Here is a 22,501-nt window from a genome sequence, read left to right as displayed (position 1 = left end):
CTCCAGCGACGAGATCGAGTCCAGCCCATGTCTAAAAGTTTCAAAAGTCTTTGGTATAATCTCCAAGACAAAGTCGTCAGCTGGTTAAAGGAGTTGATTGTTCCCGAGTAGCTTCATGGTGATCAACACTGGTAGAATGCATATTATCCTCAAATGATCGACTCTGCTGGTCAGTTTCTAGCGGAGGTGTGATAATGACTGGGATGCTCGAGTGCGATGACTGATGGTCATCAACCGGTGAAATAGTTGAAATAGTAGCGGCTCTCTGGCTGGCACTACTTTCTATCGCAGTGGCCTCCTGCTGAACCTGGATTGTGTCCACTCGCTGCACCGGGACATACGTGCTGTCCTGGAGGACGTATATCTGTTGTGACATGCTCCGCCGCGACTTATCGGACTCCTCGACCACGGCGAACTGAAGGGACGACGCGCGGCTCCTGTTGAACATGATGGACTCACGCTCTGATTGAAACGAGGCTCGCTTCGTGAGTTCCTCTTGGTCATCGTCGAAAGGGTTCAACAGTTCTTTGTTTGCCGACTGCTGCTTATTTTTTCCTCGGAGGCGTTGAAACCAGCCGCGCCGCGCGAGGATGTTGTTGCTGCTGAACAAGTATAGTACCAAGCCGGCGACGAGGATGACGCCGAATATGACGGCAATGACGATTCCTGGGATGGGGATTGAATTGTTGGAATTGTCGCGAGCTTCGGTGGTAGGTGTTGATCTAGGGACCATGTCGGTCCGGGTAGGAGCCGCGAGAGCGTAGGAGCACGCTCCAAGAACGAGGAGTCCGGACATGTACATATCGAGGGTGTTTGATGGGGAAAGAGAAGGAGTGAAACGAAGAGTATCAATGAAGTCGGTGCCAGCGCAGAGCTTGCAGGGATGTACTATGTAGTGCCGAGATCAACGGCCATGCATTATTGATGTCAAGAGATCGATGGATCGCCAGGACCTGACTCTGTATTTGAACAAGACTATCCTCGCGAATTGATCCTGATCCGGCTGCATCTTATATCTCGCCGAATCTATGGCCATGAGATCGATAGATACGCCCATCCAAGGCTATCTGCAACACTGCCTCTTTCTTAACTTGGCTAGTTGTGCGGCGGGCTGGATTGAAATAAGCAACAACCACGTCAGGAAAGAATAGTGACAGGCCCAACCAGCCTGCAGTGAGTCAGGACTAGAGCTAAGCAGTCTAGGTATCTAGCTGCCATGAGCACTGCCAATGAACGTTGATGGTAGGCCGTCGTTGTTACACACAGCCTATTTTTAGCGACATTGGGTGGAGGCTCATTCTTGGAAAGGCCCTCTCTGGTTGCGCACGAGCCGAGTGTATCTGTTCCTGCAATGCTTATTTTTGGGCATTGCGGGAGTTTGTTCGTGTCGAGCCGCAGCCGTGGCTTCAATGTTGGTGATGCGTCTCATCGATTGCTGTATGTAGTCAGGTGAAGTTTAAATTGCGTGCCGCGACTCGCGTGATATCACGCAGTTGCCCTCAGCCGCAATAAACCAACATTAAGCGTTCTAGGGGACTACTATTCGTGAATTTTTTTATTTTTTTTTTTAAAATAATAATAATTAAATTGTTGGATAATTTTAAATACCGGAAATAAATAGATCTCTAATTCAATTTCTTCTGGAACCGACACTGCCCCGCCGTGTTGGCAACATGACTAGCGCTTAGCATCCGATGTTTTCTTTGTTCTTTGTTTCTTTTCTTTTTCTCTTGCAGAGCTATCAATAATTTACCGGCATATGTAATTGTAACCCAAGTCCTGACAATGCATTGATCAATGGACAGAAAAGGCATTGTATGCCAGATTGGACCAATGACATCACCTCGGGCAGCGTGAACGACGTCATCTAGGCAACCTAATTGATCGATCTCTATAAGAAAGGGTTGGCTTCACACTTGCATCTACAGACTTGACAACTAAAAATTTTCTAAAAAATAAATAAATTTGAACTTACAAGATACCACTTACCCAACTCACCATGCCTCTTGTTGTGCCCGGAATCCACACGTCCTTGACGGGGGACGAAAAGACCGCCTGGATCGACAAGTTGCTGGGGAAGACACTCACCGACAACACCAACAACGAAATCGTACGTTATTCACCCTAAATTTAGCTGGTTTGAAATTTCTTGAACTGATTGTACGAGTATAGTCTTTTGCCAAAAAAGACCTGCCGGCGAGGCACCGCGTGCTGAAGCTTGATACAGCGATTACGGAAGACTACGTTGAAAACCGGTATGCATTTGCACCTAGTTCTTAATACCAGCGTTTTTAGTTTCTATCAAGAAATCTGGCTAAATTCCTGTTTTGGGCTAGAATGAACATTTATGTGGATGACGAGGGCACTGTTCGCGATGTCCGCTTTGGGTAATGCCTAGACACGAGCCATGCCTGTTGACGATTCGTTTCATATGATGTTTCATGTCTGCTGTATTTACTAGTCACTTGTAGCCTTAACCCTTCACATGAAACTGTTTCACTATAAGTTTGGGAAAATAGCTATGGGGTCACGTGATAGTAAGGCGGCTAGGTCACACGTGACCTAGCCGGATTCGGCAGTTTCCAAACGCAGCAGCAGCCAATGGGCGGGCGGCGCGACCCAGCCTCCTGGTTTCGGGTTGAGGCAGCTCCTGTCCGCATCCCCACAGGCCAAACACACGACCTGCCTTGCAGCTTTCGACCTCACTTTCATCACGTCTTTCCCCTCAACCACTGCTCCCTCGACCAGCCCTCTGTGCCGGCACACACCATGCAATTCGTTTTTGCCCGTCGAGGGCGCCGTGTCTTCCAGCGGCTGAACATTCGTCAGGCCGCAGCCCTGTCGACTCGCGCATCCCCTGCCGTGGAACAACCCATCCGACGCGTTTCTCGCCTCTCCAATGCTCGCACTGCGACGACCGTGGTCAAGAGCGCCTACTCCCCAGTTGCTCGTCTTAACAATGCCAACCAATGGGCCCGGTGCTACGCTACCGCTGCCGCCGAGAGCAAGACTGGCAAAACAACTGCTGGACGCCCCAAAAAGACCGGCACAGCCGCGAAGAAGCCTGCAAAGCCCAAGGCCAAGAAGGCCAAGAAGCCAAAGAAGAAGGTTGTCAAGCCCAAGGCAAAACCGACTGAAGAACAGCTTGCAAAGAAGAAAGCTACACGAGAGAAGCAAAAGCTCAAGGACGATTTCCAGAAAACCAAGGCAGAATCCTTGGTAGAGACCGAACCCAAGACTACCATGTCCCACCCGTGGCCTCTGTTTGTCAAGAAAAGGCTCCAAGGCTCCAAGGGAGTCATAACCTCTCAACTTTCCACTATTTCCGCCGAATATAAAAATTTGCCTTCGAGCGAACGAGAGGTGCGTGTGCTAATTGTTTCCAACACCTAAATCAATCTGTGGCTGATTTGTCTCCTTCTTCTAGGAACTATCCCGTGAGCTAGAGAAGTATAATCAGGAGAGCATCAGAGCCTACGACGAGTGGGTGAACTCGCATACTCCGTTGCAGATCAAGAACGCCAACATTGCCCGACGACGGTTGGCTGCTCTCACAGCAGACAAGAAAACCTCCATTAAGCTTTCACAGATCAAGGATGAGCGTCAGGTAAAGCGGCCTCGTACTACATTCATCCTGTTTTTCAAGGACCGCATCAACTCGGGGGATTTCAAGCACTTGACCAGCACGGAAATGAGTTCCCAGGCCACATCTGAGTATAATGCATTGTCGGCTCCCGAAAAAGAGGTATGTCGTTTGGTGCATGTCCCTTGTTTTCTTTGCGTTACTGACACAGTACCAGAAATACACAAAATTGGCGGAACAAGACTTGGAAAGATATCGTCGAGAATCCAAAGAGGTCTATGGTGAAGAATCATCCTAGACCATCATTGATGCCAGTTTGTGGGACAACTCTCTTTTTGCTGCCGTGAAGATAGATTCCTACCGTTTCCTTCCCCCCTTTTGTTGAGATATCTCAATGGAGTTACTATGAGATCCCTGCTCTGGACTTGTTTATTGGGCTTGGTAATATCCGGTATGATGCTTGTGCCGCGTTTCCTTTTTCTTGTTCTGGGACTGTATTTGTAGGCTGTCGCTTGTATTGGTGGATTGTTTTTTTATCCCTCTCTTTCTATGTTTGTATGCTTGGATTGATGATGGCGTGCGTGCGTGTATGCGATGAGAAGTATAGGATCTAGCGTTGAATAATACCACCAACATGATATCTCCACTGTTTCTGGTGTCGGCCTACGTTTTCAAATTTTCGTGATTCCCATCACATAACATTGAACTGCTGGAGGATAAGTATAGATAAATATAATTACGACAGTAGTAACATTGAAAATGGAGTTAGTTTATACTCCCCTCTTTCCGTACACTTGATTATTCTTTAAAACATGTAATCCGGGGATAGTAAATATAACCACGATGTATAGGAACTTAGAGAACGGGAAAAAAACCAACATCAACTGGTTTTCCCGTTGCCCATGCGACGCAGCGACATTGATGATTATTACCTTACATCATTGTAGCGGTGAGGCCACACATTAACAGACCCGCTTTTGGGAGGCTTTTATGGTTAGTCACTTTTTATTAATATCTTTTCCCATGCTGGCTGTGTTTTTTTTTTTTTTTTTTTTTTTTTTCCAACTTCGGGAGTATTAGGTAGACATGCATGAAGGCCATGGCTTTTTTAGATGCTGTGCTTGGTGATGTATGTAGGTAATTCCTCCGGCGGATATCGCTGGCGGGGAACATGAAAACATCGAGTCACATTCGGAGGTTGACACTGCACCTTTCTTTTTTTTTTTTTTTTGCATGGAATTTGGTTTTCTAATAGAAAATTGTTCAAAAAGTTTATATAAACTTATTAGCCTGAATAAGAATTTTCTATGTATTCCTATATATTTGTTAGCGGCTCTTGTTGACACTCTGGAAAAAGACCGGATAGATGCATAAGGTTGTCGGGCCCTGATGAGCTGTCCATATGATCAATCAATTGATTACTGTTACTTTACACCCTCGCCCATATATTATACTAAACATAGCACTTGCATATGGCGAAGGAATTGATCAATGAAACGCTCCACGGGCCACGCTGACGGCAATTCCCCATTGAGGGGTAGAGCTTGACTGGCGTGGCAATGTGTTGTTTTTATCCAGGAACAGCATTGAGATTGGTCTTCTCTTCTGCCCAATACGGACAGGCATTTGAGCTGGGTCGGCCGGCGATTTGTTGTTCGGTATCCTCTATGAGTCATGCTGGGGTCTCGAAATCTCGCATGGGATTGTGATCTGGACTGGGGAGTCGGTCACTACCGCAACAGGAAAAAAAGTCTGCGTCTGGCGAAGTTGATCATTTGGGACGACCAAGTCGTGTGAGAATAGAGACAGACAATCATATTCAACTCGAAAGAACAGCAACATGTGTTTGATAAACTCGAGTGTACCTCCCTCGTAAGACTCTATTCACAGTTTCTTCTTGGCATTGCCCCGGCCCCGCAAATAACAATGAATGCCACTACATCCCGAACGTCGGATCCTTAACCAGACTACGTATTATGCGCATGTCACCCTGGGGGGCCCCCTCAGCGAGGTCGACGCAGCAAAACACGTTGGTTTGCGTGGTGGAACGCAAGGGCGAGGGGGCAAAGCGGCCCCCCCTTCGTCCGCCCGATTTGATGCAGTCGCTTCCTCATAGGTGTTTTGAAATAATGGTCGCCTGTCATGCGGTGAAGATGAGATCCATTATGACAAAGAAGGGTTCCTTGACGAGAAGCCGACATTGGCTGACAGTCTAGAGTGAAATTAGACAGGCATTGAGGATGGTAGTGCTATTGGGTCGTGTGGTTCGTAGCTATGGTAGTGGTCGTTCATCGCCATGCTAATGATCCATCGTGCCGGCGCTGGTTGGCTAGCTGCGAGATCGCTAACCAATGGTGTGAGTAAGATATATTTTGCAGACTAGGACGTTCGTAGTTGTTTCAAGCTGTGGGCGATTGATATGAGAAACAGAAGGAGAGAGAGAGAGAGAGAGAGAAAGAAGAGATGAAATAAGTAGTAGTATAGAGTAGCCGGTAGCTTAACCTAAAGAACCCGGGTCGGCTCCTTCCTTGTCTGGCAGCGACCCCACCTGCCCGCGCAACGTCCCCCCGGCTCACGAGTCCCTATCCAGGCTAAGGGTTTCCCTATCGCCAGCTAGTCATGTACCACCATCATCGTGGTGTCTGCTGCGGGCCAACGACAGAGCACGCCGAATTCACCCTAACCTCTGGTTCGTGAGACGGTCACGGGGGCCTTGTGGTCGATCCAGTATGCGGCGTGTTATTGTTTACGACGGTCTGCTTTCTTTCTCTCACCCTTCATACCTATCTCCGACAATACTATTATTGCTCTCCGTTCCATAGCCTTGTCGCCTTGGCCTATCGGAGCAGATTCGGAATCCGAAAACAACAACCGCGTCTTTTGTTCGACTCGGTGCTCTATACAGACTATCTGCAAGATCGTCGTCGAGAACTACAGCCTGCCACTACCAGCCATTTATTATTCTTATTGTCCGGGTGGCGGCCGCTTAGGCACTAGGGGAGTTCCTATCGATAGGGGAAAAAAAAGGAATACTGTATGTCCCCCCCTCTCCTATCCCATGTGAATTATGACACCCTAAAAGGCTGTGATAATGATAAAGACAAGGGCGGCAAAGCTAATTGCTTCCTCAAAGAATCCAAGGCGCAGACTAGTCTGTTTGCTTACAGCAGGGTCGCGACTCCAAAGGGCGCGTCGGTGGTGAGTACCGCGACTCGCCAGTGCCTGCGTGATCTCTATCACATCCAGTAGCAGCAGCAGCAGCCTCGGTCCACTCGCACACCACCTTTGTCTGAATAATTTCTCGCCATCCATCCACCCTGCTCTTGTGGTTGGCCGCGATCCCGCGATCCGTCCCAGCCCCCCCGTCGGAACTGGTCCACTTTCTCCCCCCCATTTGAGTTAATCCGTCAACCAACGAATGAGCCAATCTCATCATTGAGCGCTTCTTGGTCGAAAAGAGGCAGCGGGCGTCTCCGAAAGAAGGAGAAAAACTCTATAGTTGAGAAATTCCGATTTCTTGAAGCCTGGACGGAGCACGTCTATTACTACTAGCTCGGGGATCAATCACATTCCAGTTGACGTGCGGGCGCTGCAGATCATCTATTGTCATTGCCCCGGCAAAACAACATTTTTTTTCTCTCCCATTGACCGCCCTAGTCGCAGGACTTTTGCTGCAATACACATCGCGTATGTCTTTTATACCTTATTTTTTTGTTTCTTTTATTTATCATGGTCGATTTGCTTCAGCTTCACCCCGCCCAGCAGATTAATCTCTAATACTGTATACTATTGTTAGTCTCGCCTGCTTGTCACAGTCGCGCCTTGACAAGCCTCGTTTGCGCAGCTAGCCAGTCGAGCTGTGCCGAAGCAGCCGATTCATGTCCAACCTAAACGCTTCAAGTGAAAGGTTCGCTACACCTATCGAATCTTGAGACTGGTGATCTCGTGCTTTGACCGCCATCCATGGTCGTTCCTCTTCGCCGAACGAGCGACTTCGCAGAAACGTTCTCCCCAACCTCGACCCAAGTCGGGGATACTTCATTCTCATTCTTGGACACACATGGCGTGGTGGAGTATGGATGTGATGTTCAACACATGGCACACAGAGCCAAGGCGGAGGTGGCAGACAGATAAAACTGGCTATCTCAGAAGCCAAGCCAAGAGCAAGAAAGCAGAGGCATTTAGACGAAAGCACAATGTCGACTCGTGCAACTCGGTAAGTTGTAAAGTATTGGCTGCTCTGGATCTGTTATTAATGACCTACGTGCGCGCACAGCTTCCACCTTATACCGCATCCTACCGACTAGCCCTCCTCAGTGCCATTGCTTTAGCCGACGATTTACTTTCACACAGTACCGACGTTTTGGGATACGGCAGTCTTCCTCCCACATACGATGATGCCATCAACGATCTACCACCGGAATACTCAACACTACCTGAACAGGCCGAAGCGAAACCTTCCAGTCCTGAATCTGCGCCACCCCGACCATGTCGCAAGTCTTACCAAGACCAGAAGAAATCACCGGTTTCATCCTTGATCGACTTCGACGGTAGTTCTACCTTCCGCCAACATGGCAAAAAACAGAAAGCGAAATTAGCGGCGAAAAGTACACCAGCGGGCGGTGCACCTGCTGGCAATGGCGGCGGTGGAAAAAAGGACGACGAGCCCGCAGGTGGTGGAGACAAAGCAGGGGGTAATGGGGCTGGCAGCGGAGGTGGAGATGATAATGGCGGCGGCGGAGGAGGTGATGGTAATGAGGAACCTTGGGACGATTTCACGACCAGCACCAGCAAGAAGAAGAAAAGCAAGAAGAAGGAGGAGGAAGAGGAAAGGAAGAAAAAGGAGGAAGAAGCGGCAGCCGCTAATTCGGGTGGCAACAACCTCAGTTGGGCGGACGATCTCGAGGGTGGAAACGGGGATGATACATGGGCTGGGTTTACTTCGGTGTCAAAAAATGACAAGAAGAAAAAGGACCTGGTAAGCGTCGTTTTCCCTGTGGATCAAGATATATTTACTTACTGTTGATTCAGCTTGGCTCAGACTCGGCTGATGGCCAGAACAACAATTTTCAAGAAATTAACTTGGACGACGGCGCTCCCCAACTCGACCTGAGTTTCGATTCGACCAAAGGTGCACCAGGCGGAGGCGGTATTAGCTTCGGAGGTTGGGGAAAAGATTGGAATACTGGTGGCAACAAATGGGGTCTCAATTCACTCGACAATAACTCTAATCCTGCGGCCAAGGAACAGCCAGTCAAGGAGGATAACCCTTGGAGCGTTGGGGGTTTGAAGAAGACAAAAAAGACGACATCCTCGGGTTTCGACTTCGGGGACCTCGGTGCCCCTGGTGGTGGCGATCTTGGCGGTTCAAAGGAGAAGAACGAAGATGACGGCTGGGGCTCTCTCGTGGGCAAGAAAGATAAGAAGAAGAAAGGTGCTATCGAGGAGCTCGGACCAGAGCCAGGATCTGCTGATAACTGGGGACCATGGGGAGAAAAAAATACAAAGGAGGACCCAGTCCCTGCAGCTGATTCAAGCCCAGGTAGTCAGGATGTGTGGTCCCCTTGGTCGAAGGATAAGAAAAAGAAAGGCACCAAAGGAGTTGAGAGCGCAAAGCCAGCTGAGACTGACGACATTTGGGCTGCGCTGACCAAAACTAGCAGCAAGAAAGAGACTCTCGAGCCACCTGCACCCGAACCAGTCATTGACAACGTTTGGGCTGTCCCCGCAAAGAAAGACAAGAAAAAGTCAACGAAAAAGGGGTTGGATCCTGAGCCAGCACCGGGCAACACCGATGATGCCTGGGCTGCTTTTGAATCTAAAGACAAGAAAGACGTGAACGAGACTGCCGAAACTGAAGAATCTGGATGGGGCTGGGGGCTTTCTTCGAAGAAGAAAGATAAAGCCAAAGCAGAGGAGCCTGCTGCGGACGTGGGTGGTGACAAGGACTGGTTCGGCGGGTGGACTACCGGTAAAAAGAAAAACGGTCTTCTGAGTGATATCGCTTCATTCGTCACTGATCGTGCACCGGAACCAGAACCTGCGCCGGAGCCTCCCAAGAATCATGAGTTTTGGGACGACTGGGACACATTGACACCACTGCAACGCAGGAAAAAGGAGAGGGAAGCCACCAAGAAGGGAATACCAGCTCGCATAGAGATACCGGATCCGGTTCCTGAGCCCGAACCCGAACCTGAACCTGAACCCGAGCCTGAGCCCGAGCCTCCTAAGAATCATGAGTTTTGGGACGACTGGGACACATTGACGCCACTACAACGCAGGAAAAAGGAGAGGGAAGCCACCAAGAAGGGAATCCCGGCTCGTATAGAGATACCAGATCCAATCCCCGAACCCGAGCCCGAGCCCGAGCCTGAACCTGTCCCTGAACCTGAACCCGAACCTGAGAAACCGAAAAACCATGAGTTTTGGGATGGGTGGGATTTATGGACGCCTGCGATGCGTAGGAAGAAAGAGAAGGAAGCTATCAAGAAGAATATACCGGCTCGCATTGAACTTCCTCCTGAACCGGAGCCGGAACCAGAACCAGAGCCTGAGCCTGAGCCTGAGCCTGAGCCTGAGCCTGAGCCTGAGCCTGAGCCTGAACCCGAACCTGAGAAACCGAAAAACCATGAGTTTTGGGACGGGTGGGATTTATGGACGCCTGCAATGCAGAAGAGGAAAGAGAAAGAAGCTGTCAAGAAAGGCATACCGGCCCGTATCGAGATTCTCCCTGAACCAGAACCAGAACCCGAGCCGGAGCCTGAGCCGGAGCCCGAACCCGAACCTGAGAAACCAAAAAACCATAAATTCTGGGATGGGTGGGATGGCTGGTCTTCCTCACAACGCAAGAAAAAGGAAAGGGAAGCAATCAAAATGGGTATACCAGCTCGCATGGAGATTCCTCCTGAACCAGAACCTGAACCAGAGCCTGAGCCTGAGCCTGTACCTGAGCCTGTACCTGAGCCTGAGAAACCGAAAAATCATGAGTTCTGGGATGGGTGGGATGGCTGGTCTTCCTCACAACGTAAGAAAAAGGAAAGGGAAGCCATCAAGATGGGTATACCAGCTCGCATGGAGATTCCTCCTGAACCAGAACCTGAACCAGAACCTGAGCCTGTACCCGAACCTGAGAAACCAAAAAATCATGAGTTCTGGGATGGGTGGGATGGCTGGTCTTCCTCACAACGCAAGAAAAAGGAAAGGGAAGCAATCAAGATGGGTATACCAGCTCGCATGGAGATTCCTCCTGAACCAGAACCAGAACCTGAACCAGAGCCTGAGCCTGAGCCTGTACCTGAGCCTGTACCTGAGCCTGAGAAACCGAAAAATCATGAGTTCTGGGATGGGTGGGATGGCTGGTCTTCCTCACAACGTAAGAAAAAGGAAAGGGAAGCAATCAAGATGGGTATACCAGCTCGCATGGAGATTCCTCCTGAACCAGAACCAGAACCTGAACCAGAGCCTGAGCCTGAGCCTGTACCTGAACCTGAACCTGAGCCAGAGAAGCTGAAAAACCACGAGTTCTGGGATGGGTGGGATAGCTGGTCTTCCTCACAACGCAAGAAAAAGGAAAGGGAAGCCATCAAGATGGGTATACCAGCTCGCATTGAGATTCCTGTACCCGAGCCGGAGCCGGAGCCTGAACCGGAGCCTGAACCTGAACCTGAGCCAGAGAAGCTGAAAAATCATGAATTCTGGGATGGGTGGGATGGCTGGTCTTCCTCACAACGTAAGAAAAAGGAAAGGGAAGCCATCAAGATGGGTATACCAGCTCGCATTGAGATTCCTGTACCCGAGCCGGAGCCGGAGCCTGAACCTGAGCCTGAACCTGAACCTGAGCCAGAGAAGCTGAAAAATCATGAATTCTGGGATGGGTGGGATGGCTGGTCTTCCTCACAACGCAAGAAAAAGGAAAGGGAAGCTATAAAGATGGGTATCCCTGCGCGAATCGAGATTCCACCAGAACCTGAGCCTGAACCTGAGCTTGAACCTGAGCCAGAGCCAATCCGCAATCATGAGTTTTGGGATGGATGGAATGACTGGTCTTCTTCGCAACGCAAGAAAAAGGAAAAGGAGGCTATAAAGATGGGTATCCCTGCGCGAATCGAAATCTCACCAGAACCTGAGCCTGAGCCAGAGCCGGAGCCCGAACCTGAGCCGATCCGTAATCATGAGTTTTGGGATGGATGGGATGGCTGGTCTTCTTCGCAACGCAAGAAAAAGGAAAAAGAAGCTATAAAGATGGGTATCCCTGCGCGAATCGAGATTACACCTGAGCCAGAACCTGAGCCGGAACCAGCGCCTTTTAAAAACCACGAGTTTTGGGACGACTGGGAGAAATGGTCATCCAAAGAGCGCAAGAAGAAGGAGAAAGAGGCAGACCAAAAGGGAATACCACCACGACAAGAGATACCTGTTGTTCCTGACCCAGAGCCTGAGCTTATTGAACCCGAACCTGAGCCGGAGCCAGAACCAGAGCCAGAACCAGAACCAGTGCCAAAGAACCACAAATTCTGGGATGGATGGGATATTTGGTCTTCTAAAGAACGCAAGAAAAAAGAAAAGGAGGCCAATGCAAAAGGAATCCCACCACGAATCGAGCGTCCACCGGAACCGGAACCGGAACCGGAACCAGAGCCTGAGCCAGAACCTGAACCTGAACCTGAGCCGATCCACAACCATGAGTTCTGGGATGGATGGGACGATTGGAGTTCTAAAGACCGCAAGAGGAAGGAAAAAGAAGCCAAATTAAAAGGAATTCCACCTCGAAGAGAACTCCCTATCGTCGAGATCCCCCCCGAGGCACCCGAGGTCCCAAGCATGGAACCTGAAGCGATTGTAGAGGATCCAAAGGATGATTTCTGGGCTGGATGGGATACATGGACGTCCTCAGAACGGAAGAGGAAAGAAAAGGAAGCGAAGAAGAAAGGAATTCCAGCGCGCGGGGAAGCTCCAGTTATGGATTCACTGCTCGAAGCTCCACCTCCTCCTGCTCCTACTCCTCCTGCTCAAGGACTTACGCCAGAGCCAGAATTGGATGATCTTCTAGATGACGATCCTTGGGGTGGTTTCACTACTAAGACGACCAAATCCAAGAAAGGCGTTCTTTCAAAGGCGGCGAAACTCGAGGATACCAAACCTGTAAGTTCCAAGAGCAAGGAGAAAGACGATTATTTACTGACTTCCTCGAAGGTAGTCGAAGAGACTCCTGCCAAAACAGTAAGAGGTTTCTGGTCATCTTTCGGTACTACGGCGACTACAAAGACCAAAGCAAAAGAAGAGAAGCCGAAGGAAAGTCCTCTCGAAGATCTCCTTATAGATGTTGAAGCCGCCCCAGAAGCGCCAGAAGCACCCTTATTGGATGACCTAATCGCGCCAGCCGCACCCCCGCCCAAAGCCACGTCCAAGGTGACAAGTAAGTCGACCGGTAGACTCTCTGTTGCTGAGCGCATCGAGGCCCTGGAAAAGCAGAAGCGAGAAAAGAGAGAACGAGAGAAGAACCCTACCAAAGAGCTACTAGTTGAGGAAGAAGCTCCTCCACCTCCACCCCCCGAGCCTGTCCCCGAAGACCCGCCACCGAAAAAGAGCGCCAAGGCGAAGTTGATGAAGTCGTCGACAAGTAGGAAAGAAGTACTCAGGCAACCAACACCAGAGCCGCTGGAAGAAAAGATCTCACGCGATTCCATTCCGGGCAGCTTTCCAGAACCTGAACCTGAACCTGAACCTGAGCCAGAACCGGAGCCGGAGCCGGTGGCCCCACCTGAGCCAGAGAAACCGTCCAAAAAGAGTAAGAAATCGACCGGTTTGAAGAAGTCCAAAGCCGCAAAACGTGAACCTTCTCCTAAGCCGATGGAAGAACCTCTCGTGGATATTTCACCGGCAGAAGATCCTGCCACCGAAGACGTCACCGTCGATCCCAGCCCTCCTACGCCACCTCCTGAGCCGTCGACCAAGTCCTCCAAGAAAGAGCGTACAAAGATTGATCGCACTACAGGGGGTTCATGGGCACTCTGGGGTGCGACACCGCCGCCCAAGAAGTCTGCGAAAAAATCAAGCCGAGCAGAGAAAGACAGCCAACCGCCTCCTCCAGAAGAAGCTTCGGAAGAGCCAAGATCGAAGCCAGAGCCAGCAAGACGCCGTAAAGTGCGCGAGTCCCAAAATGAGACAGAAAAGTCATCATCATCCGACAAAGACAAGAACTCGGAGAGCAAGCGTTCTGGCCGAGCTGGTACGGGTTTCTCTAATTTCATTCTTGGTGGCGCGCCGCCTCCTTCCAAAGCCAAACCGGTTCGGAAATCAGGCCCTTCGCAACCGGTATCTAGACGCCAATCAGTCGATGTTGAAGACTCTGGACTCATTTCCCCACCTCCCGACGACAAGCCAGAAATATCTGATAAAGCCGCCAAATTGATGGGTATCAAGCCATCCAAAAGTGGACGGGAGAGATCTGGAACGAAGAAGCGACGGAGTAAGTTTCATGGTGTACACATTTATCTTCAATTTTTTTAATCCCTACTTTCTAGGTGTTCGCGATCCTTACGCAATCGATGTTGAAGATGAAGACCTCGTCATGGTAGATGGTGAAGCCGAGACTGAGAACGCCGAAGAACCCAAGCGCCCCAAATCAAAGTCCAAGCGAATAGTAAGTGGATTTTATTTCTGGAGGGTAATCTTGAACTTGCTAACATTTACTGCTAGCCTAAGGACAAGGGCATTGAAGAGGACCCCGTCATAGTCGACGCTGAACAGAGTCCACCCAGTGCCGAAGTTGTCTCCGGTCCAGATGATCTGGCATTTGTTGAGCCAGCTTCTAAGGAATCTCGGGAACGTCGTTCGAGAAAGTCGGCGGCCCCTGCCCCAAAGAAACCCGAAGGCGGAGGTTTGATGAGCTTGTTTGGTTCGTTAAGGAAGCCGACCCGACCAGATCGACCAGATCCTCAGCGACGCAAATCTCGAACTCGTCGCGAAGATAACACGGAGACAGAGAGGGAGGATAAACGTGTCAAGCGTGAACGACGTCGATCCGTGAAACCAGATACTGATGTTGAAGGCTTTACTACCGATGCTGGTCCTGTCATCGGGGATGCTGAGGCAACGGACGCCGAGGCTCGCAAAGCAGAACGTAGAGCACGTCGAAAGGCAGCCGAGGAAAAGGCTCGTGAAGCTGAGGTTAAAGAAGCGGAAGAACGCCGGGTTCGCAAAGAAAGGGCGCGGGAGCAACGTGAGAAGCGCCTTCGTGAGGAAGAGGAACGGGAAGCGCAACGCCGTGAAGAGAAACGAGCCCGACGTGCAGCACGTGAGGAGCGACGCGCCAAAGAGGAGCAAGAAGCACAGGAAGCCAACTTGCGTGCCGAAGAAAAGGCAGCTGAGCGACGTGAAAAACGACGAACTCGTGATGCCGGAGATATGAATGGAGGAGTATCCAGACGTGTTTCCAAATCAGAGCGACGTCGCCCAGAACGCCGTCAAGAAGAAGATCCTGCAAAGAGAGAGGAACCTCCTCGACCTTCTCGCCGCAAATCAGTAGCACCAGAACCAGCAGAGCCACCGCGTTATGGAGTACCTGGCAAAGAGAAAACATCCTCGTGGGTCAACTCCCAGGTCATGGACCCTCCTGAGGCTCCTCCTATTGTTCCAACTGTTTTGGACATGCCTCCTGGCGGCGAGAACGGCTACGCGAATTCTCTATCTTCCGATGAGGAAGCAAGACGCAGGATACGTCGCCAGGCACGTCGGCGTTCCAAGTATCCTGGTATGACCGACGAAGAAACCGGAGACATGCGCACTGGACGTGGAGAAGGTCGGAGAGGTATAAAGAGTAGCTCTGGAAGTGGCGATTATGAGCGCAGCAGACCTCGAGAGGTCCCAACACGCGCACCCAGTTCCAAGAGGACAAGTTGGTTCAAAAAATTGACAACTCTGTGAAAACTCTCTGAGATGCACATCACACCTTTCGATTCTTCTGTGGATACGACAGCCTACTTGTTATCATTATTTCTACTACTTTGTTATCCATTTGGATTCTCTTGGATTCCCCATTTTCATAACTGAAATGTTTGAGCGTTGGTACTTTTATTAAACCTGTGGTTTTACTCAATTTTGTTTTGCGATATTATCCTCATTGATACTAATTTTTTTTTGACTAATACCCCCACTGTTGTATATTTTGCAATTTCAGAAATTGTTTTGTGTTTTATCTTTTACGAAAGAAAGGCTTGTGCATTGGAGACGGGGAAACGGTGTGAGTTGTTTCTTTTGCGGCATCTCATTCTATGTTGCGTTGATAAGAGACGCTTAGATTTCTGTACACAATATTGTCAGATAATATGTGGCCTATTTATGCAGCCATCTATTGCCCTGTTAACGATATTGTGTTTAAATGTATTTGAGGAGGGTATTATACCTTGTGCTACTCTAGTTTATTACGAGCAAATTGAACGATCTGTGTTTCTGTCAATTGGTTGAAATTGAAATTGTAAATGACCACCCAACTAGTAAAATAACAACTTCTCCCATGCCCTCTTTGACGTGTTCGCGCTATCATATATCAACTCGTGTCTTCTATATTATGCTCCCTCCTTTTCTCAAGATACATTCTCCCGCTCTCGTATACACTGAGGTATAGACCTATCCCCAACGCAGTCCAGCCTCCCCTTAGCACCCCGCCCTTGAAGAGACCTTTTAAGCCTTCCTTGAGGTAAATCTGGCGCCCAACAGCCAAACTACTGGACGACTTACCAGACGCGGTCTTTGGCAAATCATTATCTTTCCCTGCTGCAAGCATAACCCTCGTCTTGACCACGTCAATTGGCGTTGTAACCGTTGCGGCAATTCCCCCGGAGACTCCGGCACTGACAGCCGTGATGACTGCTCTTTCAAAAATAGTTCCCATTCCTAAATTTCCTTGCCGCTTTCCCCACCGAACTGTGATTCTCTCTCGCATATGCTCAAAAAGCGGGAAATGCATAGCAGTAAAAGGCAGATTCCTGGCCACAAGAGCACCATAGCCACGCCACAGTTGCGCGGGATGGCTACGGAACTGGGATATAGCATGCATTGTTGCATTGGCTTTTCTTCCCTTTGCTGTTATTCTTTGCGTGCTATTACTGTTATTATTAATATTATCGGAGTCGTGGTGGTTGGCTATGGTCACCATTTGCGCATTCTGCTTCAAGGTCTCGGCTGGCGTGAGAATGAAGCAAGATACGCATTCTGCGGTAGACGAGGCAATACCGTTCACGACCGGTGTTGGAAAGGAGTGACTGAATGGTAGCAGGTTTTGCTCGGGGTTGCTAGACAATTTTGCACCTGTGTTGAGTGTGTATTTGATCCCTTCGTAGGTTGTGAAGAATGCTCCGGCTGTGAAAGTTGTACCGTTAGAAAATTTTCAGCATATAATCTAAGTATTGAGAAGGAGGGAAAAAAAAGAGAATAACGAGGAAGGGTAGTTTTACATGACGGTATAGTAGCTATAACGACACTCCATATTCCCTGATACAAGCCTCTAAAAAGCACGCCACGCCGAATCATGCCGGTAGCCACATCTGTATAGAGCTGCGTATATTGAGGAGACTGGATTCGTGTCTTAAGTGTGTCGAGAGGATAGACTATAAAGTCCACTGTGAAAGCAGCTATTGCTCCAGCCTGTGCATGTTACATTCCGAATTCATATGTTAGCTCAAAGGGCTATAAAAAGAGGCGAATGATTGGTTATACGTACGAGCCAGATATCTGTGTTGCTGTTATACATTGCATCGAAACGATGCTGTTTTTATTTGTTGTTGCTTTGGAAGACCTGCGAGAGGATATTGACGATGAGATCATAGGTATGCGAGTGGGCCCTGGTGGGGAATTGGCTTGATCGGATCTGATAAGATCTGGAACAAACAGCACACTGCAGCCAATTCATTCAGGGACAGATAATGTCTTACGGTTATTTTTATTTATTTTTTGATAAAGTGTTGTCTCCAAATCTAATAGTCATTAGGTCTAGGAGTCAGATATGGACAGCCACAGATACATATTTTCCCCTTCCTACGCCATAGAGTCATGCAAATGCCCATAAGAATTGACCCTCACTGACAAAATAAAGCAAAGTAAAGTAAAGAAAAGAAAATTTCATGAAACAGTGAAGAATAAAAAGAAGAAAAAGTACTCTATTCATTAACTTCGCCAGGCAGAAGGTTGCCCTTGACAGCGAACATTTTGCCGGTCGTCGAAGACACAAAGCCGTCGACTTGGTGAGAGTACTGCTCGACTTGCCTGGTGTTGAGCATGCTCTCCAATCGGCTGGGCTCCTGAGGAAGCTTGAAGAGCCGTTGCCACTCATCTTCAGGCAACAAAGGCTGCTTGAGGGTCGTGCGGCTCATGTTCTCGGCCTTGCGCTTGGCTTGCCAGGTGGCAATCTTTTGTTGCTCACGGGCAAGCGATCTTTGGTAGTATTGGAAGTTGTTGTTCTCTGTGTGATGGGTTTCGATGGCATCCAAAAGCAAATCGCAGTTCTTTTCCAAGAACGGATCGATGCTCAAGGACAAGTTGTCAAAGTTAGGGGTGAGGGTATTCGACTGGGCGATTGGGCCGTTGTTGAGTGCCGCCAGAGATGCCGGGAGCTCCAACGGCTCGGACGGGAGGGGAGTAGGCAATTGGTGAAGGAAGGATGTGAGGAGGTGAGAGTTGTGGATCTGGACAGGCAGCTCAACAAAGATATCTTGGTAGCGGAAGCCAGACTTTTGAAGTCTATTCAAACATAGTTAGTAATTGATACAAAGTTTTGTCGAAAGTAGATGAGAAAGCACATACTGCTCTGAAGTGAATTTGTTCTCCTTGAAAGCATTCATAAACTGCGGGGAAAGGCGGAATGCACGTAGGCTCAGGGTTCCCTGAGAGCTGCGGCTGATGTCGTGGACAAGCGCAACAGTTCTCTCGTTGAGTTCTTTCTGGTAGAAAAACTGGTTCTCGATAACGTTCAAGTTGATGAAGTTGCCCATGTTCGCACTGGTGTACCATCCGATATTCTGAGCATCGATGTTGACTTCACGAAGCATGCGGATCATTTCGGCCTGGTATACAGCGTTCGCCTTTGCCCGGGGAGCAGCAGCGGCAGCGTTTGGAGTCGCGTTGTCGACGTGGGACTCAGGAGGCACTTCGATGACGGGGAACGGGAATGTGTTTGTGACCTCCAGGGTGTTGCCAACGTCCATACCGACGAGAGAACCGGTTGCAACGGTAGGGAAACTTTGCGAGCTGTGTTTTATAACTTTCATAACGACCTTTTTTCCCAGCTTGTTAGCATTTGCAGCGCATTTCGTACGTATCGACGGGGCCAGAAGCCGCGACAACGAGGGGTAGGAGATTTTTTTCTGCGTACCAGGGCCTCGACCTGAACGGCCGCGAGGGGGATATCTTTCCTGTTTCATTATTAGTCGGCATGTCAGAAGCGCATATTCATCGTACGTACTCGGCCATATTGTTCTGTACAGCAGACGAAGCGAAGTTGAGCCAAGGGTCGTTGCGTGCTGGGACTCTGTCACCGTCGACACTACCGGCTCCGATTTGTGTGGACATGGCGATAATTTGACCGCCTAAGGCCAAAAGGGGCTTAGCGCGCCAAGCGACTCTATGCAGCAATGCGGCGGGCACGAAAATGAGAAAATGGGACTACAAGTCAGAGAGATAGCAGGGAACTTAATTAGTTGTTGTCGTAGAAATAAGAATAGAACAGAAAATAGACAGGCTTGAACGCGTCAATAAAGAGTTCGCGAGGCAATTGCCTGTCTTTGTCTGAAAAGGGTTTAGTGCGGTACGCGACGATTATGGAAGGCGCTCTCTATCTCTACTTCACCCTCACTTTTCTGTCCAGTTGGATTTATTTGCAATTGTTACAGAGCTGGGAAATTCTGGGTAATTCTGGTATTTTTTTACTGTCCTCTCAGTATGTCCGCAAGCGAGACCTTTTCCTACGGCCCACATGAACTGCAGCGGCTTCATGTTTCGGGAATATCTGGGGCGCCTGCTCAGACGAAAGACGACCGTTACTGGGTAATGTATGTTTTCTAGCCAGTCCGAGGAATGTCAATATACTCAAGTACATGAATAGATACATCCATGGTGGCGCCTGGCGAGACCCCACTATTCTTGCGGACTCGTTCAAGTACACAGAAGCGGTTTTGCGGCAACATTCTCTCGTGCAAGGCCATGTAGCTGCTTTTGCTTCGATAGACTATCGCTTGAGCCCACACCCAAATTTTCCTCAGGACTCGAATGACACCCCAGAGAGTCAACTCCGGGCTGCGAAGCACCCAGATCACTTGCAGGATGTGCAAGCCGCGCTCAAGTTTCTGCAAGACAAGTATGCTTTCGGAGAGAAATATATTCTCATCGGACACAGCTGCGGAGCCACTCTAGCGTTTCAAACAGTCATGGACAGAGTGAATGGAGAAACTCTTAGCACAACAAGAATACCAAAACCCATAGCCATTGTTGGTGTTTGTGGGATTTACGATCTCCGACTTTTACGAGACGATTTCAAGCAGTACGAATCAGTTGGGGCGTTCATAAAAGGAGCCTATGGCGACAACGAGGAAGTTTGGGACCAAGTAAGCCCAGCTAGCGCGATTGACTCGGACGGGGTGGCCTCTGGGTGGTCAACGGGTCAAGTGGCTGTCGTAGCGAGTTCAAGGAATGACTCACTCATTAACCCTCCCCAGGGACTGGCTATGCAGGAAACTCTTAATACGTGGGAAAGTGTACATTCTGAAAGAAAAATTATCTTCCTCGACGATCTTTTGGAAGATCATGATGATGTGTGGAGCAAGGGCCAAGAACTCGCGAGGACCATTATAGCTGCGATAGAGAGTCTAGTTGGCAAGTAAAGCTGATGGAATTAAGTACATATTGGGGAGAAATTTTATTGTATGAGCTGTCCTGGTCTAAGGTAAACGAAATTGAGACTTGATGAAAGCGCCTTGAAAGTCCTTGCATCTTCAACTATGGATTCTGTACACCATTCCATTTGCAAGTCGAGCCATTGTAGGAACCGAAGAATCTACACATAAATAAAAAAAGGAAGGAAAAAAAAATAAAAGAAAGAAACCGCCGCCCATGAAATTCTAGAGAGATCCTGTCGCATCACATTTCTCACCGCTTTTACTCTAAGGAATCTCGATAATACAGCCATGTGGCTCGAAAGATAAGGGATATGATGCAAAACGCCAGTAACATTTCCATTTTGGTCCGCTGTGAACGCCGTTATATGCTAGTCTTCGGTGAAGAGGAATCGAACCGAATACGATTTCGTCAGACTCCCAAGTCGAGGGATTTGGAAGCGAGCCGCAAGAAGGAAAAGCAGCCTTTAGACACCCACATCCATGCGTGCGGGAGCTTGATCTCCAGTTACGGCTTCCTTGACCACCTCGGTCTTGTCGTCATCGTCGTTATCGTCCTCGAATTCGTATTCCTCCTCTTCGCTGTCTTCGACGAAAGATGCATCGATATTGGCGGCGTTGAGTCGTTCTCTCATATCGTCACGACGAGAATCTTGCCAACGGGCCAAGGCCGCAGTAGCATGCAATTTAAAGCCATAGACGCGAGGCTCATATCTACGCACGCTTTTCTCTGGCACGAGAGCGGGATAGACCTGGAACAAGATGTTGTGGAAGGAAGAGCCGAAATAAGCGCCATCAATGGATGCATGGCGAGAAGATTTGGGATTGTAAATGTCCTCGCACTTGGCACAGTACAGCTTGACGGTCTTCTGGTTAGGCAAGTCGGCCTGTCCCATTGGAAGGAGTGGGTGTTGATCACACAAGACACGAGGACATTTTCCAAAGTCGCCTTTCTTGTACTTGTCGAGCTGTAGCAAAAGGATATGGTTAATAAACAGGAAAGCCCAAGGAAACGCAGATAGAGAAAGCAAATACACACCATCTTTGCCAGTCCACGGGTAGTCACAATGTAACGAGCATGAACGAGGCCGTAAAGGTGACGAGCGGATTTCTCGATTTGCTCGCGAAGGTCATCGTCGGCATCAAGGTCAAACACGTCGGTGATCAGGTCAAGCGCGTACTGATAGTACTGGACCTCGGTGTTGAGCCCGGTCAAGTTGAACCGATCAGTGAGGTATTCCTCATCGATCTCGCAAAAGTACTCATTGCCACGAGACGAGATGAACTGCGGGATAAAAGGACAGTTGGACGTAAGCTTGGGCTCTTCACGAGGGCGGAACGCAAGAGAAAGAGAGCGAATATCCTCGGGGATATGCCAGGGGGCACTGGGAGAGGAGCGACGAGGCATCTCGAAGGGTTTTGCAAACGAGGTGTGGCAAAGTAATGACAAGAGAGAGGTGAAGTAGGAGAAATGAGGTGAAAGTTCCATCCATGGCCACCGATAATGGGAGGCCTGGGGCAACCAGTGCAAACGGAATGGCTCAGGCTGACACCTGCCAATCTGGGCAGTTTCCACAAACACAAACACAAACAAAGGGAAGGCAGTGGGTAGCACATGTATTATGACATAAAAGAGGAACAAAGCAGTGAATAATGTATGGTTGTCTACTTACCCAGTCTCTCCAGTAACTGGTGTAGTCGCTGTCAGTCTCACTGTTGAAGTCCTCCATGATGATGTGCTAGTGCAATGAATCCGTCTTGGATGTGTGAATGGTCTCTCGTCTATAGCCGTCCACTTGTCGAATGACCAAGTGCGACCGGCCTGGTGAGGACTTGTGGCTGCAGATTCCCACGATATCTTTATTTTTCTGTCGTCTCTTTTGGGCCGCAGTAGCAGCAGACTGGATGCAGGCCAAGGCGTTGTCCTTCGGTTGGGGCGGATTAGATCCTTTGGGTGACACAAAAAGACAGGTCTAGGGCTAGGGGAGACAGAGAGGGGGGAAAGGAGGTAATTTTATGATATCACATCAGCAAG

The 22,501-nt window shown here is 49.3% G+C and overlaps 6 protein-coding genes across 6 annotated transcripts; 3 read left to right on the top strand and 3 right to left on the bottom strand.

Moving 5' to 3' along the window:
* Positions 1 to 76: 76 nt before the first annotated feature.
* On the bottom strand, positions 77 to 802 carry TRUGW13939_03185 (uncharacterized protein; the record flags this gene model as incomplete). Its single annotated transcript, XM_035486370.1, has 1 exon — positions 77 to 802. One exon carries the CDS (start codon positions 800 to 802, stop codon positions 77 to 79), a length of 726 nt encoding a protein of 241 aa, XP_035342263.1.
* Positions 803 to 1,999: 1,197 nt separating this feature from the next.
* On the top strand, positions 2,000 to 3,881 carry TRUGW13939_03184 (uncharacterized protein; the record flags this gene model as incomplete). The annotated part of the gene is made up of 6 exons (XM_035486369.1): positions 2,000 to 2,110; positions 2,173 to 2,255; positions 2,337 to 2,387; positions 2,580 to 3,363; positions 3,428 to 3,745; positions 3,801 to 3,881. 6 exons carry the CDS (start codon positions 2,000 to 2,002, stop codon positions 3,879 to 3,881), a joined length of 1,428 nt encoding a protein of 475 aa, XP_035342262.1.
* Positions 3,882 to 7,643: 3,762 nt separating this feature from the next.
* On the top strand, positions 7,644 to 15,508 carry TRUGW13939_03183 (uncharacterized protein; the record flags this gene model as incomplete). Its single annotated transcript, XM_035486368.1, has 7 exons — positions 7,644 to 7,799; positions 7,860 to 8,561; positions 8,615 to 11,115; positions 11,500 to 12,724; positions 12,776 to 14,051; positions 14,107 to 14,225; positions 14,282 to 15,508. The coding sequence occupies 7 exons, from the start codon at positions 7,644 to 7,646 to the stop codon at positions 15,506 to 15,508; spliced, it is 7,206 nt and encodes a 2,401-aa protein (XP_035342261.1).
* Positions 15,509 to 16,130: 622 nt separating this feature from the next.
* On the bottom strand, positions 16,131 to 19,162 carry TRUGW13939_03182 (uncharacterized protein; the record flags this gene model as incomplete). Its single annotated transcript, XM_035486367.1, has 6 exons — positions 16,131 to 16,942; positions 17,304 to 17,314; positions 17,786 to 18,319; positions 18,383 to 18,852; positions 18,951 to 18,990; positions 19,041 to 19,162. Coding segments are annotated over 6 exons (1,989 nt in total), but the record flags the coding sequence as incomplete, so codon positions are not given.
* A 354-nt stretch (positions 19,163 to 19,516) lies between these two features.
* On the top strand, positions 19,517 to 20,454 carry TRUGW13939_03181 (uncharacterized protein; the record flags this gene model as incomplete). Its single annotated transcript, XM_035486366.1, has 2 exons — positions 19,517 to 19,626; positions 19,680 to 20,454. The coding sequence occupies 2 exons, from the start codon at positions 19,517 to 19,519 to the stop codon at positions 20,452 to 20,454; spliced, it is 885 nt and encodes a 294-aa protein (XP_035342259.1).
* A 479-nt stretch (positions 20,455 to 20,933) lies between these two features.
* TRUGW13939_03180 (uncharacterized protein) lies at positions 20,934 to 21,874 on the bottom strand (the record flags this gene model as incomplete). The annotated part of the gene is made up of 2 exons (XM_035486365.1): positions 20,934 to 21,434; positions 21,506 to 21,874. The coding sequence occupies 2 exons, from the start codon at positions 21,872 to 21,874 to the stop codon at positions 20,934 to 20,936; spliced, it is 870 nt and encodes a 289-aa protein (XP_035342258.1).
* Between the last annotated feature and the right edge of the window lie 627 nt (positions 21,875 to 22,501).

This window comes from Talaromyces rugulosus, chromosome II (genome assembly GCF_013368755.1).
Source record: "Talaromyces rugulosus chromosome II, complete sequence".
NCBI classification, from domain to species: Eukaryota; Fungi; Ascomycota; class Eurotiomycetes; order Eurotiales; family Trichocomaceae; genus Talaromyces; species Talaromyces rugulosus.
The sequence above is the reverse complement of the archived record's forward strand: the minus strand, read 5'-3'. Positions and strand labels throughout refer to the sequence as shown.